General features: G+C 45.5%; 1 protein-coding gene across 5 annotated transcripts in view; it reads right to left on the reverse strand.

Moving 5' to 3' along the window:
* LOC135394969 (glutamate receptor 1-like) overlaps window positions 1-22550 on the reverse strand; it is a 101960-nt gene that overhangs the window by 15420 nt on the left and 63990 nt on the right. For all 5 annotated transcript variants that reach the window (XM_064626099.1, XM_064626095.1, XM_064626096.1 and 2 more), the window contains 7 exons: window positions 10089-10336; window positions 8187-8351; window positions 5446-5646; window positions 4630-4737; window positions 3644-3754; window positions 1241-1456; window positions 388-743 (listed from right to left, as the gene is read on the reverse strand). In XM_064626099.1, the coding sequence (XP_064482169.1) occupies window positions 388-743; window positions 1241-1456; window positions 3644-3754; window positions 4630-4737; window positions 5446-5646; window positions 8187-8351; window positions 10089-10336 (1405 nt within the window). The remainder of the gene's footprint in view (window positions 1-387; window positions 744-1240; window positions 1457-3643; window positions 3755-4629; window positions 4738-5445; window positions 5647-8186; window positions 8352-10088; window positions 10337-22550) is intronic.

Consider the following 22550-nt stretch of genomic DNA (forward strand, 5'->3'; position numbering starts at 1 on the left):
GGAACAGCTGCGATGTGCAGGACATGTTTGTGCAGTTAATACTCTCATTGCAAGAAAAAGGACAGGTGCCAGATTGAACTTCGGCTGACACGATGCAGACGCTGCAAAGGAGAAACGAGCTATTCGATATACCGAAGCTTGGCTACTGAAGACCACAAATTCCGCAATCACTCACTGCTTTCTGACAAGTTCTTTCTGGCACCCTTCATCTCCCGAGAGAGTCTACAGTGTGTGCCCTCCGCACAACACCAACGAGATTATTTGCAAGTGTGCTACTATTGCATGTCCACAAGCACCATGCAGTGGGACATACGTGGGACATTCAGAGGAAACGATCCCCACACTGACATGTGCAGCAGCCTTCAGGGTGCGTGCACAGGTGCCTACCTGGGGCAGATGTCGCATCCCTGTTGCATGAAGGCCCCCAGGGAGAACCAGAGACTGTTGTAGAGAGAGAAGTCGTTGGATACCGACGGTCCCACGAAGGTCTCCTCGTAGCGCCACTCGTGCGGGGAGAACCGGCTGACGAGGAACAGGACGACGGACACCCCGACGTAGGCGAAGATGATGCACATCCAGATCTCGCGGGACAATGGGTTCATAAAGGAGAAAACTCCCGGTTTCATCTTCATGGGTTTCTTGATCATGATGCTGATGCCCAGGGACATGAAGGGTTTGGTGAAGTCGATGACGCGTTCGCGGGCAGAGGTGATGGTCAGGGGCGCGATGGCCATGTTGGCTTCCTGGTGAGATAGCAGGGTATGGTATTAGCAGGAGTGGTACTGTATAGATAATCTCATGATATGCGAAAAAATCTGACTTATGAATATTTGTTTTTCTTCAAGCGACCAAAGAACAAAGAATAAATAAGCCTTACATAACCACACATCCAATGTAACCTGTATGTTTACATATGCACAGATATAGACTCAAGACAGAGCATTGTGAAAGAATTATGATGGCACGAAGACCAAGATCATCAAGAATCCATGGCGAATACGGACATTCGCAACAATGAACGCATATGTGCAACATGAATGCATATGTCCGAAACTCGTACAATGTGCACAACCTCTGAAAATCCAGGCTATACTTACTTTTTGCAACCCGTTTTTGAGTATGTTTCCATGTTGACGTTAGTATGACACACGTTTTCGTTCGTGAAAAATATGTCGCCTTTGAACAACATCGATATTTAGATTATGGATTATGTTAATGTTTGAATAAAGTCTGCCCTAACCTGACGAATGAGTTCTCCGACCATTCCATTCCATCCAGCAGGAGAATGCACATCACGACCGCCGTACTTGGAATCGTTCACCAGTTTGAGGACGTAAGCAATTTTGAGGTTCTCGGCAACTAGGTCGGCGAGATCCTTGCAGTAACCCTCGAACTGGTCGTTGCCCACAAGGATTTGACCAGGTTCGGGTCTCTTGAACATGAGGTATGGTTCTTCCTGCGAGAAAAACAGTTTGTTGCACGTGCCCTTACACATATTATAATTAGACCCTGATGTTTTAGGGTTAAACCCGATTTTTCCCCAAATTTGCACCCCGAATTGAGGTTCACCTAGCTAGGGTTAAACCCGATTTCTACCTGCAAAACTGCACCTAGGCTAGGCACCTCAAGGCATCGACATACTAGTTTCTCACAAAATATGCGACTGGCCCCTTACTTCTGGCACTCTTGATAAACGGTACACTGAACGTTTATTCTACAATAATGCCCGATTTCTCCCCGAACTCAGTCTGATGGTAATTTTTCTGCCCGAATTTGCATGAATTTTCGACATGAATTTATTGACCCGATTTCTACCCCCCGAATTTGGAAAAATATAAAACCCGAAAACTTCAGGGTCTAATTATAATTAGGGAGTGACTTTTTCGGGTTAAATGCCTTTCTCAGATTCGGGGGGTAAAAATCGGGCGCTATTTTTAAATCTGTAATTCGGGGAGAAATCGGGCGATAATTGTGCCTTCGGGTGTTATCTGGTGTTTTTGTTTCTCCTCTTGTCTATTAAGTCATTTCCTAATCTCTGTTTTTTTTTTGTTTTTTTGCGGGATCGTCACCTTCCAGCGGTAAATCCCGAAGGCATAGACAGTGTTGACACACATGGGTGTATTGCTGGGAACGTAAGTGACCCGTTCTTACATGTGTTACACGTAGAGCCTGAAGTTTTCGGGAAATATTTTTTTCTAAATTCGGGGGGTAAAAATCAGGTAAATAAACATGTGCACTAAATTCATGCAAATTCGGGTGAAAAAACTTCCATTACGCTTAAATCGGGCAGAAATCGGACTCAGTTATTCAAACTAACTGTAGCGGTTTGGTACAAACGGTTATGTAACTGCATTTTTCTGCCAAACAAGTAAGTTGGTGCATACCTACAGACATCCCAGAGAGGGCAATTTGCCTGGTAAAAATCGGGTTTCACCCTAAAGAGGCAACCTTCGATTCGGGGTGCAAATTCGGGGAAGAATCGGGTAAAACCCTAAAACTTCAGGCTCTAGTTACACGTGGCGACCTTTGTTCGTCTTCAGTGGAAACGTCACTCGAGGATTTCATAGTGACTAGAATTCGGAGGAGAAATCGGGTTTAACCCGAATAGGTCGGACTTCAGTTCGAGGGGGAATAACCGGCCGGAATCGGGTTTATGGGTGATGCACAGTGCCGGAGATAAAATGCTACTAGTGCACTATGCACTGCGGACAGTGTGCCATTATTTGTTCGTAAGTTACATGAAGCATATAAGACATGAGGCTAGCACTACAGGTGTTCTAAGGGCAGGACAACATGTTGTGCTTCGAAAATATGTGAGAACTGAACAACGTTATCATCAACGGCAACGATATTTTGCAACCTTTTTCCTGCCGTTATATCAATATTGGGTGATAACCAGTCACCGAGTTCACCCAAATAACACGTGCAAGCGTCCATCCCCACATATCGAACCCTCTTGGTTACGTCGAACTGCTAGATTATATCGAAATCCTTGAATGTACAGCACGCCTCCGCCCCGGTGTTGGCTGGGTATGGCGGCCCCTGGACAACTTCGTCGTTATCCACGGGCCGCCAGACATGCATTGTGAGCATATTGTTAACCTGTCGCTAACGCGCTTCAAATTGAAGTGTGGCAAGCTTTTATCACGAACGTTTTGGCATCACTCATTTTATGTGGAGACATTGTGAACACATTTCGAAGTAGATCATGTGGTTAAAGGACCTATAGTTATACTCAGCAACAATTTAAAACACGTCTATGTGCAGGCGTCGAGATGCAATTATATTTTCCTGAGCGTGCGATGGATGACAGGACATGGCAAGTACCATTCGAGAAAACAACAGGACCAAACGCTTTGAGATTACAGGCTACCAAAGACCGAGACCGAAAGCATCTACCTGTTCAATCGACGGGACTACTGTGCAGAGAAATGTCATAGTCGTTTTACTATCGACGATAACGCAATAATGTTTAGCTATCAAGACACCGAGAGGTGCGCTGATTAGAAAGATATCTGAGACGTGGTATAGTGTCGTTAGGTTTATAACGAATTGGGCTTCAGCGCCTTATTAATCGCGCATTTGTTTCATAAAACGTTGATCTGCACCTTATTTTCACGTGAGATGGAAGAGACGTGCTTACCAGAATACTCGTAACGATGTAGGTTTTGTTCTCGAATTCGTTATCCTGTTTGACGCGTCGGTACTTGGGAGGATGGAAACGGAGTCCATGGCTGTCTGACCATTCTGCAATCTTTAAGAGCAAAAGTCAGTGGTAAACATGTTCCATTGTGCGCATTACAAAATAATGACTACATTTTTGTGTTATATACAGGGTGTCTCAGTAACCATGTCAAAAAATTGAAGGAAAGAAATTGTCAGTATCTTCGTGCACTATGCGAAACGTCTTTAAATAGGGTAACTTTATATAGCCACCTCCCCATCCTCATCTTCGGGTTCCAGTGCCGTTGTAACTTCGTTTTCCTTCTCCCCTATTCTTCTTCTCTTTTCACAACTGTTACTGACGGACCTACACGACTGTCGAGGTTGGTGTGCCCTATAAAGCTATCGCTTCAGAAAACCGTGGGTGTATTTGAGAAGCGGAATGCCTGAACCAAGCTCAGTATTCCATCAAGAATCGATGCCGGCAACGCTGATACTGGTAACGAGAGCGAGGTTGCGACGACACCGTTATCTATAATAACAGCGAGAACGAAACAAGGGGCGGGGCGGGGCGAGTGTTTTCAATATTAAACTACTTTATTTCATTTTATTTTACTTTCTATTATTATTTTATTATTATTTTTTTGCTTTTACCACATACTGCAGTGAGTAACATATTTTGGGGTGGATTTGGGTAGAATCCGCAAAATGCTTCCTGATTCTGGGGAAAAAAATCTTGTTTGAACTTGGCAAACTTCTATGTTCAATTCAAGAAATTAAATTGCTTTAATTAAAACGCAATAAAAATTACTCCTAGTACGTGACAAAATTTGCTTACAGGCAATCGTACAGATAACCATTCGTCTTATTCAAATTGGGAGTAAGGCGAGTGAGGCTTAGGTGAGTCTTATATTTTGTTGTATCATGCTTTTGCTGAAACATCCTGTAGAAGGAGGTAATACGTACCTTGACCATCTCACTATTCATGGTCATTTCGACGACGTCCATGGTGAAGTTGCCACGGTAACCGTGCTGGTCGAAGGATATATTACCCGTCAGTCCTCTGGTGTGAGTCTGCAATTATAAACAGGATAAGTTATAGATTAGATCTGTTCTCTAGTGACGAGACGTTATTGCCTCCTTGGTTAGCCGCAAATCTTGCCGCAGAAGTCGTCCAATCGTAGAATGGGTTTTGCGAGAAATGCGATGTTTTTGTACGGACTTTTGACGTTGGTGTGCAAGGGGTTATTCTGGGCGAATGTATGGCGAATGTATGGCGAATGTATGGCGAATGTATGGCGAATGTATGGCGAATGTATGGCGAATGTATGCCTAATGTATGCCGAATGTATGGCGAATGTATGGCGAATGTATGGCGAATGTAGCCTACACCACTTGCTCGCATTTTGTTTCTTTATTCAACAATTTGTGGAATAAATTCGTTCGAAAACTGATTAAGTCCTGGCTCGTTGACAATATAAAGAGGTGTTGTAGCTTTCACTGAAGTTGGGGTAACCTGAACTGAAATGCGATTTTTTGATACGGACGAACTGAAATGAAATTTGACTGAATTGGAATGAACCTGAACTTAGAGATAATCGAATGCCGCTAACATTCTAAGTTTGCTAAGTTTTTAGGAACATTGAGCACTGGTACAGCAAATGCTTTTCATATATGACCTAGCGATTTTTCTGTCTTTCTTCAGGAATTAAGTGCTCCGTCCCTCTCGTCCCTGAGGCACTTTCTGTCATGCTGTGCGGGAACACTGCGGGTAACATTCACCTGTTTGAGGTAGTCGGCGATGGTTTTGCCGTGCTCCCACGTGACTGCCGGCCAACTCTGACAGTCGATACCCTTGGTGCCCCGGTTGTAGACTTCACCACGACGGAAGTTGTTCCGAAAGATGTCCGACTTGTTCTTTAGGAGGCGGTTGTAAGCGTCCAGGATGACCCTGGCAGCGTCATGCATCAGGGCCACTTCAGCCTAGTCCATACAAAAGAGGTATATCAGGTGACGTACACCCTATGCATTGGAGTTAGCTCAACAGACCACTTCAGTGTCCCTTTAATGCCTCCACTCACTCTTTCACCACGTGGACATATAAAGTCGGGATGGCGTCCGCTTCAGCCAATTGCTCCAGAAGACTTCAAGCACAGGATTTATGTGGCTATACTAGTGGCTAACCATAGTGGCTACATGCGGCTGAAGGCGGCGCATCCCCATAGCTACGCCGTAAGCACGGTCGTGATGGGCCGGGTCTTAAAGGAACACTAAAGTATAAAAAATTCTCCTTGTGGGATGAAGCATGCCGTTACCTTCACACTAACACGAAAGAAACGGGGCTCATCGGTTGCGTCTTTTCGTGATCTATGAACGAAAGAAACTCCTCTCTTTCTCGAGAAGAGCGATAATGCGGAGCGGCGTCCCATTGGTCTCCTCAAACAATCTCCCGCGAAGACTGGGCAAATCGTTTGAAGAATTTGGACAAAGTTGCGGTTTTTCCGTTCGCGCGTAAGTCGCGATCAACGCAACGGGCGAATCCCGTTCCTTTTGTGTTGGTGTCAATGTAATTGCACGTTTGTTGACAGTTAATGACCCTTTATTAAATACCCTTTAATGACCTCGTCACGTCGCTTTAAGGAACGGTCGCATCCGGAAACCCATCTATGAAACGGATACCACTATGTTGGGTATCGGCCGACAATGTGTACCTGGCTAATATTTTCGTCCGAAAATTGCTTCGATATTTAATAACCGAAACTTAAAGGGTGTGTTCGTTTATTAAACTCGCGCAACCCGCGAGTCGGAGTCATGACGTATGAGAGCCATCGTACGTCATCGACTCTAGCGACCCACCTCGAAAGGAGAGTCGCTGCGAGTCGACTCTTGAGCACCTCTAGTGTTGAATCCTCGAATTTTAGAACGGGAGTTAGTGTCACGTGGGCGACGTTATGAGAGCCGCGCCGCGGCATTTTCGCCCACCAAGAGTCTACTCTCTCGGCTCTCGAGTTGTTCGAGTCGAATAAACGAACGCAACCAAAGATTAGCGCTGCCTCCGCGGCTGCAGAAGCTCCAGCGGCGTGACGTCACACACTAAAGCGAAGGAGTGAGAGCGCGGCGCTCAGAGGAGGAAAGGCGCCGTCCAGACGCCCGGTAACTCTATGAGACGCTCGCACGGCCGCGGCATTCCTTTTCTCAAGGTCGGGCCCTGATTGGTTCTTAGGAAGTGACGTGTTACCGTGTTTTTTTTGTTTTTTTTTTCAGAGAGGGAATTCCGGCATACTCTCAACTACCGGCGTCTGCTCTTGTAATGTATTCCGTCGAATAACAGTCAAAGTACGCCACTGTTTCGCGTGTGGTTTTCGATACCAAGGTCAGTGGTCCACGAAGAATAACATGACACTATAGTTTCGAAATCAACCAGAACGGATGCAACCACCCCTTTAAGCCGCTTACATTAGTGTGGCCTAGAGTCGCTAAATAAGCTACGCTTCAGAGTATCGACACTGAGGCAACAGAGCGAGTTGGAGCCGCCATGTTGTTTCCGTTTGACCTCCAGCGCCATCCAAGAAGCGCTCTTCGAAGTGCTGTCTTCTTTCACTACCGAACTTCAGCTTCATCTATTTCTACTGCCGAAGTAGAGGTGTGGCTGAATGTCGAGTTGGAGCCGCCATGCATGGCGGCTCCAACTCGCCCTTTTGCCTGAGTGTCGATACTCTGAAGCGTAGCTTATTTAGTGATTCTGAGTGAGGCCAACAACGACAAGACCAGTGGCGTATCTAGAGCTACCAGCGCCCATGGCAACATGGTTAACATGATGTCCTTGGGGATGCGTTTTCGTATGGTCCGCACGAGGTTTCACACTACAACCTCTCTAATGGCGGGTGCTTTAGATCATTTATGGATGTGCCAGGTTGAGTGCCCGACCTGGCACATTCACACCTGACCACATAATGGCGCCTCTGTTCACCTGGCGCCCATGGCACCTGTCCACACCTGCCACACCCTAGATACGCCACTGGCAAGACACCACCACTTTGTAAGCGATCAGGGTTACTTCTTCAGGCTTCTTCATCTAGGTAGCACTGGTAAGATATATCCGATGTGTTTCATCTACAAGCCGTTATTGCATGGTGTCCTGCTTCTGGAAGCGGAGGCCACGGTGGTGCAGGCCAACAGAATACGATCCCAGACGTGTATTACAACAGCAAGAGGTCTTCGTCGGTTAAAACCAACTGGAACAGTGTTACTGGTATGACCAGTATGACATTAGCTATGATGACAGACTAATGATATTGAGGGAGGGTAGAAGCATTCTTCGTGATCCACTGTCATACGAGGGCTTCACCTGTCCTACCAGGGTCCTTGTGTGGAGTACGAATTGTCAGACATGCAGCAGCTCCGACGTCACTAAGAGTAATGGCGGAGGGGAAGGTTACAAAGGTGAAGCTGTTTTTGCTCGACACGTGTTAATATATAGATTCGTATCTCTTTAAAGCGTGTCGTTCTACTGGTGAGCTTACGGAGATGTAAGGTGTTCCAGCGCCGGGCCATTTGACGGGGTCCAGCTTCTCCCACTGCTTGTGGAACTGTTTGAATTCTTCTCTGTTAGGTTGAAGCATTCGAAAGCCCGTGATGTTGAGGACGCCCAACTCAAGAATTTGGCTGTTAAAGTACTCGTCCATGACCTGCAAGCAAAGGTTGGATGTCAGTGTCTGCTACACTGTAAACTGAAAAACACCCTTATGGGTGTAAATGGCTTGTCCTATAACTGACACCTCTTTTTACACCATATGGTCTCAGACCACCCTTTTCAGAGGGTGTATGCTGTGTAAGACACCCTTTGAAAGGCTGCTTTTCCTTGAAAATGCTTTCTTTTGCACCCTATAAACACCCTTCTAGGAGGGTGTAAAGTTGTTCAACACCCTCCTAAAAGGGTGTTTAAAGGGTGCAAAAGACGGCATTTTCAAGGAAAAGCAGCCTTTCAAAGGGACTGAGTGGAGCGGTTCCGGCGAAAAACATAGTGCGAGTTACGAAGCAGACTGCTGTCGCTGCACTAAAGCACGTGAAGATAATTGTTGTCAGTGGAACATTTGTCATAACGGTTGTGAGCTACAATTCAGTAAATCGGTATTGAAATATGCAGCAATGAGCATCATGCTCCGCATGCACGGAACACTGCAACCGGCCCCGTTCCCAATCCACGCGCACACGATAGGCATGCGCGCACTCCTTGCGCGCAGCCTCATTGGATGCCACCAACCTTTGCTTCCTGAGTATCCCTTTGCTTGCCGCCAAAGACGGCTTGGTTTTCATTGAGTTTTTCTTCTAAAGCGTGGCGCTGTGTGAACTAATTTTGCTCGCACTATACTTAGTTGGAACACGGACTTTTATTTGAGAACAAGTTGTTTTTTTGCATTTTAGTGGCCCTTTAATGACTGAAATTTGGCAGTCGTCGAAAAGCCAGACAGCCGCGGAAATCGAACCACGCACTACGCTATGCTGGCATCTGCTTTCCGACGGTTTACCAAGGGCCTGATTCGACTAACGGGTAAGTCGTGGGAAAAGGAGGTGCCAGCGTAGCGTAGTGGTTAGCGCACTCTACCGGCAATCGAGAGGTGCGTGTGGTTAGATTGCCGCCGCTGTAGTGACTTTTTCGACGGCTGCCATATTTCAATTGGATGTAGTTCGTTACCGGGACCACCCCGTTTTTGTAAGCAAAGAAAATAACTATAGGTAAACGATATGTTTTTACCTGAAGCAGGATCAAATTAGGAACGAAATTAGACAGGAATTAACCTCATATATTGCGTGAAACGTATAAAAAGTAAATTTTATCGCCCGTTTCTTGGACATGATCCGCCATCTTTACTGAAGACCTTCAGACCCAACCCGAGGCACAGTCTCGTGCCCGCATCGCCTAGTGCCCGCACCGCCTAGTGCGTGCCTGGGAGGGGGGGGGGGGCGCCCCCCGACCTCCCCGCCAATCTGTATAACCCAACTTGACCCAACCTCACTAAAGTGAGGATTTTAACCGAGTCCAACGACCGTACCTATTGCAAGATGGCACCTTCGGAATCCGTTAGGCTTAGCGTTGCCGTGTTTCTCCTGTGCTAGAAGTGCTTCAGATGGTGTTGTTGAAGTGCATATAAAAAGGTTTCTAGACCACACAGCTGATTTTTAATTCTGATATTTTTTGATTCAGTATACGACCTTCTTTCACTTGTATGCGATATTTACCTTTCAAACGCTTTCACTATTTCTTTTTTTTAAAAAGCCAGTGGTCCCGCTAACGAACTATACAGCCTTTCAATTATTGTTCATGTTCTTCGACACTTGGAGGCTTTTGTTGTGTTCAAAGCAGTTACTTTCCATGGAATAGATTGTCGCAGAAGTGAGTGAAGGAGAAGCGATGAATGACTCACGAGGCTAGTGAGCAGGAAGTGGAAGTTCCTCCTTCCCATGTAGAGGTCTCTCACATGATTGACGATGATTTCCTTGGCCATTTCGGCACTGCTGTCGAGGACGACGTATTTCCGCCGTTCTCGGTCCTGCTGTTCCATGTGGCGGAGAAAATCGTTCGCCTCCGACGCGTTCGTGAAGCGTTTCACCACGCGAACCTCCAGACTGTTGTCGGACGTCATTTGGAAAATCTGCTGCAGCTTCAAAAGACCTGCCGAGGGAGAGAAAGAGAGAGAGAGAGAAAATATCCGTTTATTTACAAACATTGGAGCATGGGTGACACCCATCAGGGACGTCTGCTGCGTCTCCGTTTCTTGAAAGCGTTTCAACTACGCACGAATAAGATAATAGACATACAGAACGGAAGACATTTGCGACAGCACACACACACACACACACACACAAAATACATGACAGTGTACATGACTTGGGATGTGAGGTACATCCCGGTGCAGATGTGATTTAATTTCATAGTTCATAGGAACGAAACTGCAGACGCCACAGCAAGAATAGCTGACAACGAAGTGGCCAGCCGAGGGGAAAGAAAGACATAGTACAGCAAAGTTAACTTGTGGTTGGATGATTGTTTCTCTTTTCTTTTTTTTTTGTATTGGACGCTTTATTGCCGTATAGTAGTCTGTCTGCCCATGTGGCGGTGCGTTGCTCTGGAAAGATCGTGCGTCTTGGGCAGACTTCCTGGGAAGTGCGCCGATTTTTGGCTTATACTGTCTGTAGAAACCGAGAAAAAAAAAAAAACCAACCAGCACATCCTGTGCCAGGATTCGAGCTCCGGTCATCTCCAGTCTCAGCGTGGAAAGTGATCATCATGCTCAATAATCCAACGCGTCCTGGAGTAGCCAGTCCCGAGTGGCTCGAGACTACCATCTCCATTTTTTTCTTTTTAAATCAATCAATCAATCAATCCACGGCAGATGGTCGCTTGTGGAATGTGCCACAACGGCGTGGAAACACGTGAACTGTTGGCGACGAACGCATTACATTAAAAATACGCATTTTACAAAATTTGGAATCTGCATTATAATTCACTGCTTATGTGGCTCGGTCGCAAAAGATTAACTAAATTTGCATGAAAATTAGTTTTTTTTTTTTTTTTGCGACCACTCCGTTACTTTTTTATGCGCGGTTTGAACGGCGATGTACTCTTGCGCTCGAAAGGCGTTACCGCCCACCGGCGTGTCTTAGCAGCCAGCCCCGGAGGGACCGCTTCACTACCACCTCTTTCCATTACCAGTACCGGAGCAACATTACTTCTGATCGCTAGGAGAGCAGAGCAGAAACAGAAAAAGGGATCGAATCGCGCTATCATATCACTTATCACACGACGCCAACAGGACTAGCGAAGAGAGGGGCCGAAGCGATCACGTCACCTGACAAAAAAACACTTTTTTTTCATCACCTGCTCCGAAAGAAGTGGAAGGAGGGACCGAAACGAGCACATCACGTGACACCGCCGCGGGCACACGATTTTGTGAAACTTGGCTTCTTGTGTGTTGGATGCATTTCGAAACTGCGAATCACCTATGGTTATGCAGAAATTTCATCCCCAATTTGGAAATGCTTCATGGTCATACACAAACGTGGATAACGTATAACATGGCACAATGCAGGCGAACTATTGGAGGAACTCCAGGCTGTAAAAGCCTGTGTCTGGGCATTGAGGAAGACGACACGACGACAACGCAACACAAGCGACACAAGTGACAACAAAAGCTGACATGCTTGTGACATGGCTGACAACATGAAAGGGGTACGGAAAGGAAATGAAGGAGTTAGCCGAAAACATATTTCGCAGTGTGTGAAATAACAACTTTCAACCGTGTTGAGATTGTTTTCTTGTCTTCAACAAGTCCGAGGTCGCAACAAAGAAGAAAAAACTGAGAATTAAAAAAGCAGTACATAGATCCTCCGTGCTAAGAATTGCTTTCACTGAAGCGCGCGCAACTAAATAACGCCGGAGGGGATCCTACTCCATCAATCAATGTATACAGCGCCCTCTCACGGAGCGCATCCACCTTCAGAGGCCATCACCTAATACATGGAGAAAGACAACGGCTCCGAGCAAATTTGTTTGCTCAGCTTATCCTGCGCAATCCGTGACACAAGAGCAATTCCATCACTAGCGACGGCAAATGAGTTATTTCTTCGTATATACTTTGGTCAATGTTATGATATTACTTCCTTAGGACAGATCTGAGCGCTTTCGCTACTTTCGGATTTGTGGATATATATATATTGGATTCTCTAATGGGAAATCTCAGGTTGGGAGCTATCGGGATTGGCGATTTGATGAGAAGGACACGGGCAATCTAGTATGCTGTCTTCGAACAGATGGAGAGGACAGCAGGAAGGAGTGTGGTTAGTGCACGTCCTGAGCCGACTGACTGTGCCTACAGTTGGTAGTACAGCTGTCCCGACATTCGTCTAGAGAGTCTGTCGGAAAACCCAGGGAAAACCTCAGAGAGCACAACTGGTGGCAGGGCACGAACTCTACACGTTCCAGTCTTCAGCATGACCTTGGCTAGCACTAACGAGCGGACGTTTTTGCAGTGCTGGGGTGTCGCACGTCAACTGGCCGCTGTAGTGCTGTGCTGCGTCAGATTAAATTTGTGCATTTGCCATCACCTTTCGGACTCGCCTGCTTGCCGTCTGGTACTACGGTCGCCTGCAATTTTTAGGCATTCTTTTCGTCCCACCTGCACGGTAATTAAAGCTTCCATCGCGTTTTGTTTTCGGCGGGGCGGACTCGTTGAATGGGTTGGTAGGTCTTAACCGTTGCTTTCCACGTTGTCGGTTAAACACAAAATAACGAAAAGCTCAGCATCGAGCCGCCGGACTGTAAATATTTTATTTTCGGTTTTACTTCCGCTTCGCGTGATGCGAATACAAAACGAGCTGCATGAGCATCTTTACTTGCATCGGCGTTTGACGCGTCCTACTCACGCCCGGAACCCTCCTCTTCACCTATACGACGCATGTTCAGGAGACACGCAGCTCGACAGCGCAACTCCAAGACCGGTGCATGTGGGTTTGTTTCGGCGCACGGCAAGAGTGCATGGCTGAAAAGCCGCTATAGGCCCCGACGTGATTAGGAAGGAGGTCCATAGCTCACTGTTAGATGTTATATTATGTTCTGCGTTTAATGAACTTTCTTAAAGTGTCTTTGCGACCGATGTAACATTGCGACCGATGTAACATTGCGCACTGCTCCAACCCCATAGCCTCCAACAGTACATGGTGACGGTTTTCGTACAGGTCTCCCATTGTCTGACGCCGCGAAGGTGCCCACCATGTAAGTTCTGGTCAGTCAATAAGAGTCTTAAATGGAGGAGGATGGGGAGCACTGTAGATAGCATCAGTAACCCTGTGTATAAGCATGGTGCTTCACGAGAAACTTGCCAAAATTTTCTGAAATCCGAGGTTCGTTTTTTCTTTTTCATTTTTTCTTATCCACAAACTGCGCTTCACAGAATTAGTTACGAAGCACTTACATTCTTCTTTTAGTTAAGCGAGTGTACGACGAAGTGTGTGACCCAGAATAGTGATACCACACCCCTTGTCGATAAGGATTCGCGTCCTAAATATTTTCGTCGCAAAATTACCGGCTTAACTCAACAATATTCACGGCGATAGAACTTACATTCCATGTCGAAATATTCCAATCTACAACGAAAAGAGCGCTAAGTATTTCTCTTCCGACCTCGGACCCATTCTTCGGCATCCTTCACGAGAAAAGCCACGGTCTGTTTCCTCGCCCCGCCTCAGTTCAATCAGACCGAAGTTCGGCTTGAAATCGGAGCAGAGAACAATGCATTCTACTTCCCCATCTTTTGAGAAGTCCAGCCAGGAAGAAGGGAGATAAGACGGAAACACGAAATTAAATACCTCTTTTAATCCATCTTCTTCGAGACAGCAGAAAAGAGACTAATTTCGCGAGTTAAAATGACAGCGCAAGATTGCGCTTTAATTGCACAGAGGGGGGATTTTGAACCGTTGCAGATCGCAATCACGCCCGAGTCATCTCGACTGTAATCAGCCGATTTGTTCTCCACTTACTCGTGTCTTTCTTTAAAGTGATTTTTTTTGTGTTTATTATAAATTAACGCTTTTCACGAAAGAATGAGATAAGGTAAGTGGAGATTCGACAACGTCAGTTAAGGGAGCTCCGTAAGCGGATTATGAGATTCCCTTCTGCTCCAATTCCCGGCAATATACTTAAGAGGGGTTACTCTTCTCGGGTAGAGACGATAAGCCCTTTTGGCCGTCTTTTAGTTATGTCCGCTAAGCTTGACCGATCTACGAGGGAAAGACAGCGATGCGGGAAAACGGTTCGGACGCAGTCACTTCCACTTACACCGTGAAGAGCAGCAACCAAGTTTTCCCACACTGCACTTCATTCTTTTATTGCATCCGTGGACCTCGTAGTATCTGTGAGCTGTGGTCGGTGTACAGATTTAGGACAGCAGGAAGGACAGCGTCCTGGGCCCACTTCTCGGGGAAATGCACAGGTATCTGTTCGGAAAGCGCTCCAGTGTCTAGCATGGCAAAACCAACGTCCGGTTACTGTACCCCACCTGGCTGTTGAAACCTATTGAGAGTGGCCTTTGATGAATTCGGATGCTTTCACACATCAAGCTTCATGGAAGAGCTGGACGCACCAGTGCGGCCTAGGTTTCAACTTTTTCTTTTCTATTTATATTCTATTGTATTCTGAATTCGGGTGTTAAAAATCGTATAATTCAGGGTGAAATTCGGTGCAGTTCGGGTGTTTTCAGGTTACAATAGAAACGGGCCTGAGGTGAACGTCGCAATAGACCTCACATACAATAGACACGTATGGAAAGGCGCATTACGTGAACGGGATCGCTCTTTGTAGGTTCCAGTGTCGTTCCCGTATAGTGTTACCTCCAACTTAAACTAGATTGTCCTTAGCATCCTTGCCTTGCTGTCCTCTTGTCTTACCCTCTATCCCTCTATCCTTCCCTTTCGTGTCTCTTTCGTATGTTTCTGTGAGTTCACCATTTCATTCTGTACCTGAAACAAACTATCGTCCCGGATCATATTGTTCTCTACACTGGGGGCTTAATCGCTTCATCGTCGTTACGGTCGTTGCAAGCTAACGAGTGGCGGGAAATTCAAAAAGGCGGGCGGGAAATTTAAAAAGGTGGGCACATGATAAAACGCGTGCACGGCGCTCTTCGCGCGATACGTGAAGGCCGTGGTACACGTCACGCGCAATGTGTCACGTGTCCACCTTTTTGAATTTCCCGCCACTCGTTAGCTTGTAACGACCGTAACGACGATGAAGCGATTAAGCCCCCTGATTTGTTGAAAATGGGAGGCATTCTTGGTCACACTGAATTTGAAATTAGTTCCCCGCCAGAAACAATAGTACGTATCCTGTTCTTGTTTTTTTTTAGAGAGATTGAGCGATAACATTCAGGATAATGACTTGCGCCGGCTGGTGTTTGTTCGAATCTCTGTTTTCACAGTGGAAGTGAAGTAAGGGATTATGGGAAGACCTAAGAATAGAAAGGAGTAAGGGAGCGTTATTATTCAGCTTCTTTATTACGACAACATTTACCGGAAATCCACTAGTCGTAAGGGAGTGGCACCACTTCTCCAAGGACTAATCCAGACCCTGCCACGGCGAAGCCCTCATCCCCTATATTTGCAGGTCAGATTCCCAATATCCGTTTCTCTGCCTCTCGGGGAACACACGGAGGAACTTCCCAAAGCGTATTTACTCAAGCTATAATGAGGTCGTCGCGGACACGTTCCCCCTTTATTCGCGCCCGGAGTGACTAGTCGAAGAGTTGTGTAGCGAGTGCCTTTGTTTGACAGTTTGATATGGGACACTGAAATCGTAATAAGTGTGCAGTGAGAGGTACTCTTGCACATCTTCACCGTTATATATATAGGATCGAAATTCACGAAAGGTCAAGCTAGCCGATATCACTGCATTGGTTGAATCTTACGAGCTTTGTTTACAAACACTGCACAATTGAACATCTCTTTGCAATAACGGGATAAGTTTAAAGATCCCAAGCCGAGATAATGGGCTTGATCTGATTGTCCGTCCCATTGACACAGGTGCATTTTCCGTTTCTTACCCTCCTGTAGTAGATCAAAGAGTGATATTAAACGGCAGGAGCAACTTATTTATTTACACATGGTAACAAGTCTTTCGTGCACGAAAGACTTGTTACCATGTGTAAATAAATAAGTTGCTCCTGCCGTTTAATGCTCCTGCCGTTCAGGTAACCTGAAGAAGTGCAGTCTCGTGCACGAAAGACTTGTTACCATGTGTAAATAAATAAGTTGCTCCTACCGTTTAATATCACTCTTTGATCTACTCATCACCGGCAACTTGACATCGTCTATTTTTCTGCCTTCGTACCTCCTGTAGTAGGTCGGTCAGCAAATTGCAATAAGGTACGAAATTCTCTTTGGCAGATACATACTGGTATGTATAGATGTCGTAGCAGCAAAAATAGTAATTAGGGGATAAGTCGACTTATCCCCTTATTGCATACAGAGGTTCAATCGTCAGTAGAGATAGAGCCCACGTGCGGAGGGTCGGTACGACTTCCACTCGAATGACGAGCTACCAGGAAGGACTACACGAAATACACACATCACGAATCGCAAGCGGTGATGTCCTTGGTATATACAGAACTCTGCCAACTTCAACGGCGGAGACCGATCACTTGGACGGTGGGGACAAGGCACGCCCGCCCTGCAAAGCCTTCGTTTTTCCTTATTTCCCTCTCTCCCTATATGATCCCTATGGAAGGATGAGAAGTCTTGTGGCAGGTGTTGATCCCCACCCCCTCCGGTAGATCGTTCATGGCAACAGGTGCGCCACGATCGCTTCTCATAAAACCTTGTAATTGCGCGGAATGAGGCGGCATTTTCAGTCGCTTTTATCCGTGAGTCTGCCGAAAGACCATTTCGCCGCGGACATGAAAGCAACCGTTAAACTCAACGGTGTACTTTCGAAGGAAGGAAGGAGCTGGTTAAGTTTTAAAAGGGAGATATGCGCATGATCAAAAACTTTTGTGGGAGAGAGTGTTCTCCCCAAACGGCGTAAGATCTTCTCCACAACACGCAGAGATGTTGTGAACGAGCTTATTAGAACGAAACGAACGAACGCTTATTTTTTTCTTAAAGGTACTGTAAAGCAGTAGACAAGCATGATATGCCGGTGATGTGACTAGATACTTTGTTGCTTCTAAATACCATATGCGGAACCATACGACCGACAACGCGCTATAAATATGTTTAATTTGCCATGAAAGGTGCGGCGTAGTGGAGCGGTGCGACGCCTGGTGTCAAACAACCCCCTGTACAGCGGGCAACACTGAAAATTGGTATTAGACACCATTACATCGGAACTTCGTTTTTTTAGAAACCATATTATTAGTTTTTCTGTTTACCTATGCATTCTGAAACCCCTGTTGACAGTGTTTTTTGCGAAGTAACCCAGTGCTGGCCGCTGTTCGATGGAGGCTCTCCCTACTTCTCTGCTGCGCCTGCGCGCTCCTTCTGTTCGCGGCCTCTTTCGAACGAACAAACTCTCTCTGTGAACCTCTGTGAACAAACAAGTCCCGACGCTGTCTGGCTTCTTGAACGTCTGACACATTTTTTTCAACGGCTCAGCATTTAATTTCAGTTCGCTTATCCGTTTATCCTCAGATGTGGATCGTTGTGTGGATTGCAGGGGCGGATTTTGTGGTGGATTGTTATGTCGGGCCTAGTGTTATACGCATGCAATATGGTTGCCGCCGTATGTGTCAGGAGTACGGATTCATTTCGAATACCTAGTACAGTGTTGCCCGTAATCCTTAATTGTAATTTTCTAATTAACTGCACCGTCAATTGAAATGAAACTTGCGCAGTTTTTGTCCTGGTGGCTTGGATTATCGAATAGCCACACTAAATGACATTTGATCGGTGCTGCTTTAACGACCCTTTAAAACCAAACCAACCAGAACGATATAACGGTGAGGAATAAATATAGTCCTTCCTGTGTGAAGTTCACAGATAACTCGTTTATGTATTTATTTATTCATAACATGTACCTTAAAGGTACCCATGGAGGCTTTACATTGAGAGGGGGATAGCATTAAATTTTTACAACAAAGGGGAAAAAATGCATAGACAGATCACAATGCCCAACTACGCAAAGATCCAAGTTTACTGCATACCATGGTAGCGGGCGAGTTCTCGTTTGAACACAACATGGTCGATTTTGATCGTCCTTTGGAGTGTCCATTTGGGGAAGACCCAGATAACCAACTTGTCATGCACACCTTTTACGTAGTATATTTGTTCGTTATATGCAAACTGTTCAATTCCACATATATTCATATATATTCCTCAAACATTATTCATACCTACAGGTCCATACAAAAAAAACAAAAAAAAAAGGCAAAAGAGAAAAGAAAATGAACGGTTGAAAACCCATCGATTGATTTACATCCCTGCTCTTTTCCCTTTCGCTGCAACGACATGGAAATTAGATCACGTGTTCTTCTTCCTCTTCGTCGGGACAATCAGGTTCACTAATTACGAGCAAAACGAAACTCGTTCCAAATTATACCAGCTGATTGAACTTTGAGATGCAATTACCTGACAAGTGACAATCACCGGGCGCTGATTACGGACAGGGGCAAGAGAAAGTATCGGCTGGGAAATTTATTCCGCCCGATTTGCATAGCCGTCCTTCACGAGTCCGGCTTCCGTGCACGGAGACATTGAGAATGTTCGCGTTCTCCGGTGTCGAGACGTGTCAGGGGAGTTGGTGAGTTCGAGCGGAAACACGTCCAGGAGATTAACCAAGCTAAAAATTTATTCTCCAGCCCCGTAGACGCTCGCCAGTTGGGTGACATGTTTCCAGGGCGAGATGGACGAGGAACAATTTTCTGTGAATGTTCGTATTTCGTGTTTCTGACGTCGGTGGGGGGTTTTTTGCGCTGTTTCTGGTAAGCAAGGAACTTTTAAAGCGACGGCTTCACGGGGTCCGCCAACGTCGACAGGCGTGTATAAGTCCGTCCGCGACTGTTGCGTATAGAAAAGAAGAGAGGGAAGAAGGAGTTACGAGGGCAACGAAACGCACGCGGGCACCCAATGTCTGATCTTCATTTGTTTTGTAACACCTGAGATAGATGCGTTCAAGTATTGTCTTCTTATAAGCACTTTGTTGTTGTTGTTGCTGCTGTTGTAAATGGGTTGTTCGTTCTCATTTTGCGCACCATTACCCAGACTTACGTCGTTCATGGACACAAATAAATAAATACCTATCTAAACAAAAAAAAAAGATTAGAATAATGGACTTGTTTTCAGCAACACCGCTTGCTAAGAGGAGTCGAAATGTCATGCCGAAACAAGCAACCCTGGGGGGAATATGTTTAATACAAAGTAAGAAAAAGAGAAGGGAAAGGTTAGCCACGGTGTGGGCTTGCTATTCCCTAATGCTTTCAAGCAAACAGAAGAAAACAGCTGGGATACAGAAAATTATCAAAGCAACCCTGATATAGAATGTAACTACGGAACACACAGGGACAGTAATATCACGAAAAGAAGCGACAAGCAAAATAAACGAAGATTTTTTTTTTTTTTTACGTATTTATGACCTGACCGCTCTGACACCAGAGATAGCTGGACCTTCTGGAAAACATGGACGTGCATAAAGGTGTCAGCAGAATGTCACTAAAAACCCGATTTGACACAGTAATGATGAATGCATAGAAAATGCAGAAACCTTGCCAAAACTGCATTATTCCGGGATTAGCATTTGCTATGCGTTCAAAGGAGCCACGAAAGGCTCCTACACATTTTTTTTTTTTTTTTTGGTTGCCGAGGGCTTCGTAACAAATGACTTGCGCTCTTGCGCGAGAACGACGATCGTACACTCTAAGGGAAAAAAAATGAGTAAAACGCGGAGTAATTGCAGCTTCTACACCCCTAGTCTGCAATTACTCCCTATTTTAGTCCCCTAACCCGACATTTAGTCCTGACATTTACTCCTCAGAACTGCAAATTGTCACTAAACTACGCCAATGGTCTCCTGAACGTAACGGTCTACGTAAATATGTGCCCTTGGTCAATTTGTACGACATAAGCCTGTATAACTCCGGCAACGTAGCAATTTTCCAGCCACACAGAGTAAGAAACAGTTAGAGTAAGAGACCTTTAGAGTAAGAAACCTTTCTTCGCTAAATTGTGCCCTATGTATGGCGCAAGATTTTATATCACTCGATATATCACGGTTGATAGTTTGCTTCAAAGTATTTTCATGCATGCACACCAATTATGTACCTGAAAGTCTTACAGCGGCGCGTGAAATGCAATCTCCACTCTGTGACACTCATTTACTCCCGTGCATTTACTCCCGAAAGGGACTATTTTTTGTGGCAATACATTTAGTCACCAAAAGGAGTAAAAGTACTCCTTTTTTTACTCTTAGAGTGTACTTGACCCGTAGCTAGTACGAGATGTCTTTAATCTGCCCACGGCGGTACCCAGTGGCTTAGAGAGCTCGCTGCGAGAAGTGCACCGTGACCCCATGCCGCGCACAAGCAGTGTCATGCGTACTCTGGAAGTTCCGAGGCCCGAGTGTAGCTAAGAATCGCCGTATTCGAGCAATGCATCCGGGACCTACTCTTGTTATGTGTTTGCTCCGCGACTATACCTTGAGCTCTTCGCTAGGTGAGCAGGAATTCCTGGGTCAGCGGTCTAATCGGTACATATGGGTGATGTATGGGCGTGTTGCTCTGAGGAACCTCGTTTTCTAACAAGGGATTCAGACTATATAAATAGTGTACATAATCGCAACAAATTTTCCAGTCGAATTTTGCCTGATGTGTGTATACATATACGAATGGTAGATTGTACATATTTTTAGTAGTTCGATATACTTGTAACAATAGTTTGCTCGTAGAACATTTACGTTTTTATAGTATTAGTGAAAAGCAAAGTGTAATCTGGGCAGTTACTCGTGTAATTACATAATTTTGTTAATAAGAAAATCTGAACAGCAGTGCTCGTGACTGTTTTTTAAGGGCGTTTCTGTAAACCAAATCGCGCAGCAACGAAGTTCAATGAATTCAAGAAAAAGTACTGATGCCTAGACCCTCCTGATTTCCGATTAACCAGCTTCAAACAAATTTTTAACCAGCTACAGACTATCTCATCAATCTGTAATACGCACTGTCTCCACCTGTTGTGTAATGTTTTTTCTGCATACTTTAATAATAATAATTCATGTCAATGGATGTAACATACGTGTTCACGATTGTGCTAATGTATTAACGCAGAATATTTAATTAACATTTAATTTCTCATTACCCCATTAACATTCTCATTAACATTTCTCATATTGCAAATGTGCCGCTGCCGCATTGTATCGGGGGGGGGGGGGGAATGTTTATTAAGAAAAAAGAAAGGAAAGGTTAGCCAGGCAAAGAGCCGGCTTGCTATTCCGAAAAAAAGAAAAAAAAGAGGGGGTTCCGACCTTTGTCAAGCAGCAAATCTGCTTTTTGTCGAAACCTCCACCATTATCGTGCGATAATAATGAAATGATGAAATGAAATAAATGAAATGAAATGATGCACAGGGACATAAGGAAATACAAGGTACAGTTGCTTCGCTGTGCTAAACTGGATTCAAACAAAAATTTCCGCAGCGTGTCATAATTCGCTTCGAACTTCACTATATTTCCATTGCTTCACAAACAACAAAAAAAGCTTCTTACCTAAAAAGAGAAAGGGAAAGACAAAAACGGGCAACCGTCCTAAAGTGGACGGAAGTTAGAATGACACTCTATCTTTCCTGCCCTGTTTCTGTCTCTCAAGGGCCCTCAACAGCGGGACGGAAACGGCGCCGCAATATAAGGACACGCCTATCCTTCAAGCGAGCAGACCACAACAACGAACAGCCTTACCACATCACATCTCCTGCAGCTTACGGACGAGAAGCAAGGAAAAGAGAAATGGGGGGCCGTTACGGAGCAGCAACTACGGCCCTCTTGTCGGTCGGTGTGTCAAACGGCCCTTCCCCAAGAACACATGGGCCTCATCGGCTGAAATACTGCACGCTCTGGAATGCAATAACCGGGACGCCGTTAGCGGAGCCAAGTTATGACAGGAATGCTTCGTCTGGAATTCAATTTCGTTCTTGTAACGCGCCGCTCATTTAGAGTGAAAAAGAAAATGGGGAAAAGAAAAAACAAAAATGAGAGGAAAAGAAAGGACACCTGAGAAGGGAGAAATAAAGGGATGTTCGATGTGTAATTCGGGACACGTTGTGTTCGAAGCGACGGGCGCGGCGAAATTTGGAACTACATTCCAAAGGGACGAATGACGTGCTAGTTCAATGACGCGGCGACGGTTTTTTAACGGAAG

The sequence above is a fragment of the Ornithodoros turicata genome, chromosome 5 (genome assembly GCF_037126465.1).
Source record: "Ornithodoros turicata isolate Travis chromosome 5, ASM3712646v1, whole genome shotgun sequence".
Classification (NCBI taxonomy): domain Eukaryota; kingdom Metazoa; phylum Arthropoda; class Arachnida; order Ixodida; family Argasidae; genus Ornithodoros; species Ornithodoros turicata.